General features: G+C 53.4%; 1 protein-coding gene across 1 annotated transcript; it reads right to left on the bottom strand.

Annotated features, from left to right (window-relative positions):
* Nucleotides 1-827: 827 nt before the first annotated feature.
* Nucleotides 828-1,784, bottom strand: LOC143693056 (olfactory receptor 14J1-like). Its single transcript, XM_077173105.1, has one exon. It carries the CDS (start codon nt 1,758-1,760, stop codon nt 828-830), a length of 933 nt encoding a protein of 310 aa, XP_077029220.1. The 5' UTR covers nt 1,761-1,784.
* Nucleotides 1,785-5,199: the final 3,415 nt, after the last annotated feature.

The following is a 5,199-nucleotide window of genomic DNA, read 5'->3' as shown; positions in this document are numbered from 1 at the left end:
CCTGTGTGAGCTGGGGGAGAGGCCAGGGCTGCAGAGGGGGGATGTTGTTGGCAGCTGCATGAGGACGCTCTGGGACGCTGCCCTGGGCTGTGCAGCGCACTGGGCATGGATCAGCCCCTGCTCTGCTGCTCCTTCCCGTCTGCCCCAGGGCCCTTGCAGAGCCCCAGCCATGCTGTTTGCCCCCAGCCTGCCCACGGCCAGCCTGGGGCTGCTGACGGGGGTTTCTGTGCTGAGCATTGGCCTGGCCGTGTTCTTGAGAGAGCCTGGGCAAGGAGCCTGGAGCCCCCAGGGCCTGGCCTGAGGCCTCAGCGCTGCCCCAGCAGTGCCCATGGCCTGTCCCTGCTGCAGCCCCGGCACTGCCACCCCCAGGGCTGTGCCCGGCCCCGAGAGCACTCAGGCCCTGCAGCAACACCAGGGCCACCAGGGCAGCGGGGCAGGGCCACGGCAGCAGCACTGGCAACACCAAGTGCTGCTGCTGCTGCTGCTGGGCACAGCTGCTGGGCCAGCACTGATCTGCCCCAGCTCTGCACACAGACATTGCTGCTGCAGCTCCAGAGAAGGCAACACAAGGGCATCTCTGCAGAAAACTCTGCTGGGACATCCTTTAGTTCCTTTAAAGCCACCGAGAGCGCAGCCCCTCATAGACACAGTCTGTGGGCACAGGGAAGGTGGTGAGAAAAAAAATGAGAAATGGCACAAGGAATGACATTTATTTGTGGACAAGATTAAAAACCTAAAATAAAAAAGACAAAGAACCTCAAAATGAAACCAACGAGGAGTATCAGATAGCTTTTATTGCAAGTGATTTGCAGAAATTGGCCAGCAGTTTAATGTTTCCGAAACCATCCAGTCATCAGCCTCCACACTGCAGCCTTGAGCTCCTGGTTCCTCAGGCTGTAGATGAGGGGGTTAAGGGCTGGAGGCACCACCGAGTACAGAACTGACAGGGCCAGATCCAGGGATGGGGAGGACATGGAGGGGGGCTTCAGGTAGCTAAATGTGCCAGTGCTGAGGAACAGAGAGACGACAGCCAGGTGAGGGAGGCAGGTGGAAAAGGCTTTGTGCCGTCCCTGCTCAGAGGGGATCCTCAGCACAGCCCTGAAGATCTGCACATAGGAGAAAACAATGAACACAAAGCAACCAAATACCAAAGACACACTAACAGCAAGAAGTCCCCGTTCCCTGAGGTGGGATTTGGAGCAGGAGAGCTTGAGGATCTGTGGGATTTCACAGAAGAACTGGCCCAGGGCATTGCCATGGCACAGGGGCAGGGAAAATGTATTGGCCGTGTGCAGCAGTGAATAGAGAAAGGCACTGGCCCAGGCAGCTGCTGCCATGTGGGCACAAGCTCTGCTGCCCAGGAGGGTCCCGTAGTGCAGGGGTTTGCAGATGGACACGTAGCGGTCGTAGCACATGATGGTCAGGAGGGAAAGCTCTGCTGACAGGAAGAACACAAAGAAAAAGAGCTGTGCAGCACATCCAGTGTAGGAGATGTTGCTGGTGTCCCAGAGGGAATTGTGCATGGCTTTGGGGACAGTGGTGCAGATGGAGCCCAGGTCAGCGAGGGCCAGGTTGAGCAGGAAGAAGAACATGGGCGTGTGCAGGTGGTGGCCGCAGGCTACGGCGCTGATGATGAGGCCGTTGCCCAGGAGGGCAGCCAGGGAGATGCCCAGCAAGAGGCAGAAGTGCAGGAGCTGCAGCTGCCGCGTGTCTGCCAATGCCAGCAGGAGGAAGTGCCCGATGGAGCTGCTGTTGGACATTTGCTGTGCCTTGGCATGGGGATCTGTAAGAAAAGTAATCATGGAATAGTTGGGTTTGGAGAGGACTTGAAATATCCCAGCATAGCCTGGGGGCACTTTCCCCCCACTGCCTGCCCAGGGCTCTGCTGCCTGGAGCTGTCCCTGCCAGCAGCTGCTTCCCTGTGCCCAGGGCTGGGCCCTGCCAGTGCTGCCAGAGCCCAGCCCAGCCCTGGGGGCTCAGCTCTGCCCTGCAGAGCCCTCCCAGCTCAGGCACTGCCCAGGGGCAGCTCTGGCTCTGCAGGCTCTGATGGCAACATGGTAAAAACCTTGAGGAGCTGTTGGAAAAGCAACACTGATGCTGCCCCTAAGGGCTGATTTCATTTACTGCCTGGTTTTGTAAGACCTCAGAAAAAAAAAAAAAATTCTACCTGAACTGAGGGATGAATATCTATGGGCAATTTCCTTTTCATGCAACCTAGAGAAGTAGATTAATAAAGCAGGATTTTCCCTTTTATTCAGGTCCTCCCTTGCTGTGCTCCCTGTATTACCTACTTGGAAATGTTCTGCAGTTCAATGCCATGCTGGGAGCAGTCCTGAACAATGCTGCATCCTCCCCACACAAGGAGAACACTCCCAAGCCTCACCAGCTGTCTCCTGCCACCCAGATCTTGTCCCCCAGTGCTGGCAGCAGCTGCCAGGGCTGGCTGAGAGCTGTCCCTGGCAGGCAGCAGAGTCCCTGCCCCAGCACAGCGCCCTGGGCTGCAGGACCCTGCTCTGCAGGACAGCCCTGGGCACCCCTGGCTGCTCTGCACAAGAGACAAGCAGAGAATGCACTCACAGGCTCTGCAGGCATTGGCATGTTCCAGCTGCAGGAGATGGCTCCAGGAGCTGCAGCTGCATTGTCCTGCAGCCAGAGGTTCCTGTGCCAAGGGCTGGCAGTGATTGTGCCCCAGGCACTTCTCAGCCCCTTCCCAGCCCTGACTGATTGAAGCTCTCTGTGCCTCTGGGCTGTGCCCGGGCTGGCTGCAGGCAGTGCCCCAGCCCTGCTGGGCTGGCACAAGAGCTGCTCATCAAGAGAAATGTGCTTTTGAAGCTCTTCTTGGTGACCAGGAGCTGCCTCTGGGCCAGGAGCCCAGCCCAGCTCAGCAGCACAGACACAGCACAAGGACTTTAATCAGCCTCTGGGGCTTTGTGCTCAGGCCCTGGACATCAGTCCCCGAGAGGGAGCTGAAGAAACCTCCCAGAACTCCAAGGAAGAATCCAACTTCAAAGTTTCTTGGACTTTTAATGGGTCTCAGAGAGGGACACGACTGAGCAAGTGTCCCCAGGCCCCAGGCAGAGCAGAGAACTGCAGGCAGTGATGACAGGTGGGGACAAAGAGAAGCCAAGTCTTGGTGCCCTGGGGCACAGCAGGGTCTGTGCCAGCAAGGGCTGGGAGGAGACACCTTGTCCTGAGGCCCTGGGGCCTCCTGGCCCAGCCCCAGCCAGGCTGGGCACTGTCAGCCCCTTGTGCTGCCCTCAGCATCCCCCCCTAGCCCACATCCCAGTGGCCTCAAGGATCTGCTGCAAGGAGTCCCTGGGGAGCCTTGCTCAGCAATGGCCCTGGGGGCTCCTTCATGCTCCCTGCAGGGACTGCAGCTTTTTCAAAGGACTTTGGCTTTGGCTTTTGCCTTGGAGTCTCTGAGAGGTTTGTGCAGTCATGGCCTCCAATTATCTGCTGTAATTAGTCCCTGGAGAGGCTTTGTCAGTAACAACACTCAGTGGGCTCATTAATACTTCAAGGTGTTTCAGTTTTTTAAGCTACTTGGTGTTTCCCTTTGATACAGATGCTATGAGAAAGATTGTGCAGTCACAGCCTCCAATTATCTGCTGTAATTAGTCCCTGGGGAGGCTTTGTCAGTAAGGAGATTCAGTGGGGTCATTAATGCTTCAAGGTACTCAATTATTTTAAGGTACTTGGTGTTTCCCTTTTGATACAGACTCTGTGAGAAGTTTGTGCAATCATGGCCCCAATTATCTGCTTTAATGAGTCTGTTGAGAGCTTTGTATTGACACTCAGTGGGGCTCATTAATGCCTTGAGATACTCAAGGTTTTTAAGGTACTTTGGATGTTCCTTTCCACTCTGAATCTCTGAGAGGTGTTTTGTCCAATTTCTGCCTCCAGTTCCCTCCTCCAAGGAATCCATGAGGAGCCTGTGTTAGAGATGGACTTCAGTGGGACCCATTCATGCCTTGAGACACTTTGGAGTTTTCTTTTGACTTTGACTCCTGGAAAGTTTTTTTGCAATCCCCTCTAAGGCCCTGAGGTTCCAGACTCAGCTTCAAATGCACCACAGGGCTCATTAGGATCAAGCAAGTCCTGACAAACCATGGCTCTTCCTTGATTTCCTCTGGTCTGGAGCAGTTCAGCAGGAAGATTTCCTTTTACTGTTATAGAGAAATATTTCAAAGAGCTTCTAAGTAATATGTATTCCTATCTCAAAGGGTGTCTTTTATTGCTCTTCCTATTATACAAAAGGTGATTGCAGCATTCTGTGATTGATATTGATCCAGGGTCTCTCCTAAGGAGGTCTGGCCAGGTCAGTGAAGTTGTACCTTGGAGCTGACCCCGTGTGGACAACCTTGCCCTACATTCCCCATGTGAGAAAAGATTTTCACTTTCAAAAATATTGTAATGCCTTATTAAGACCATATCAAAATACAGCAGAAGACTGAATCAAGAAAAGGATACAGTGCCAGGAGCAAAGAATTCAGTCACTGTGTGCTCATCTACAAAATGGATGTTCTGTCTTTTACACCTCCAGCCCCTCCCAAAGTCTTGTCAATCAACTCCTTCTTCTCTGTCCAGTGCTGGAGATCACTGTCTCACCCCTTGATTGGAGGTCAGGTGCTGCCATAGGAACAAGCCAACCCTCCCAAATGCCCCAACTACTGAGGCCATCCTGTGATAGCAATGCAAGGGGGAGGGGAAGGATAACTGTACATCTACAAAACTTCTCTTAACATATATTTAATATTCACCCCTTAATTGTGAGAGTCAACCCTAGGATTACTCTTCTATAACAAACTCACCTTTCTTTTTCTATAAGTCATTTTGTTCAAACAACTGAGTCAAAATTTTTCTCTCTCTCTTGTATGAGTCATATGAGCATCTGTTGATGTGGGCAAGGGCAGTGGGAACAGAACAAAAAAATCTCAGGTTTTCCTTAGACACACTCATTTGGCATGGACAAAAGGGCATCCCAGAGGTCCAGTGTGGCTTTGACTCCCATCTACCGTGCCTGTGTGGCTGCTGCCCATAGTTGGTGCATCTTAGGGGTGAGTACAGAGGCCAACTCGGTCCTGCCCTCCAGTCCCTGTTGAATTAAAAGACAACTGAGGAATTACAGAAGTCTGGAATGGCCTTTTGTCCCTACCTTACCATGCCCATGGGGTTGCTACCCACAGCAGGGCTATGGAG

Source organism: Agelaius phoeniceus, unplaced genomic scaffold, assembly GCF_051311805.1.
Source record: "Agelaius phoeniceus isolate bAgePho1 unplaced genomic scaffold, bAgePho1.hap1 Scaffold_115, whole genome shotgun sequence".
NCBI classification, from domain to species: domain Eukaryota; kingdom Metazoa; phylum Chordata; class Aves; order Passeriformes; family Icteridae; genus Agelaius; species Agelaius phoeniceus.
This window is presented reverse-complemented; position numbering and strand designations above follow the sequence as displayed.

What these genes read in the sequence shown, in the direction of transcription:
- LOC143693056 (XM_077173105.1), bottom strand. Translation starts at nt 1,760, where the DNA reads ATGTCCAACAGCAGCTCCATCGGGCACTTCCTCCTGCTGGCATTGGCA.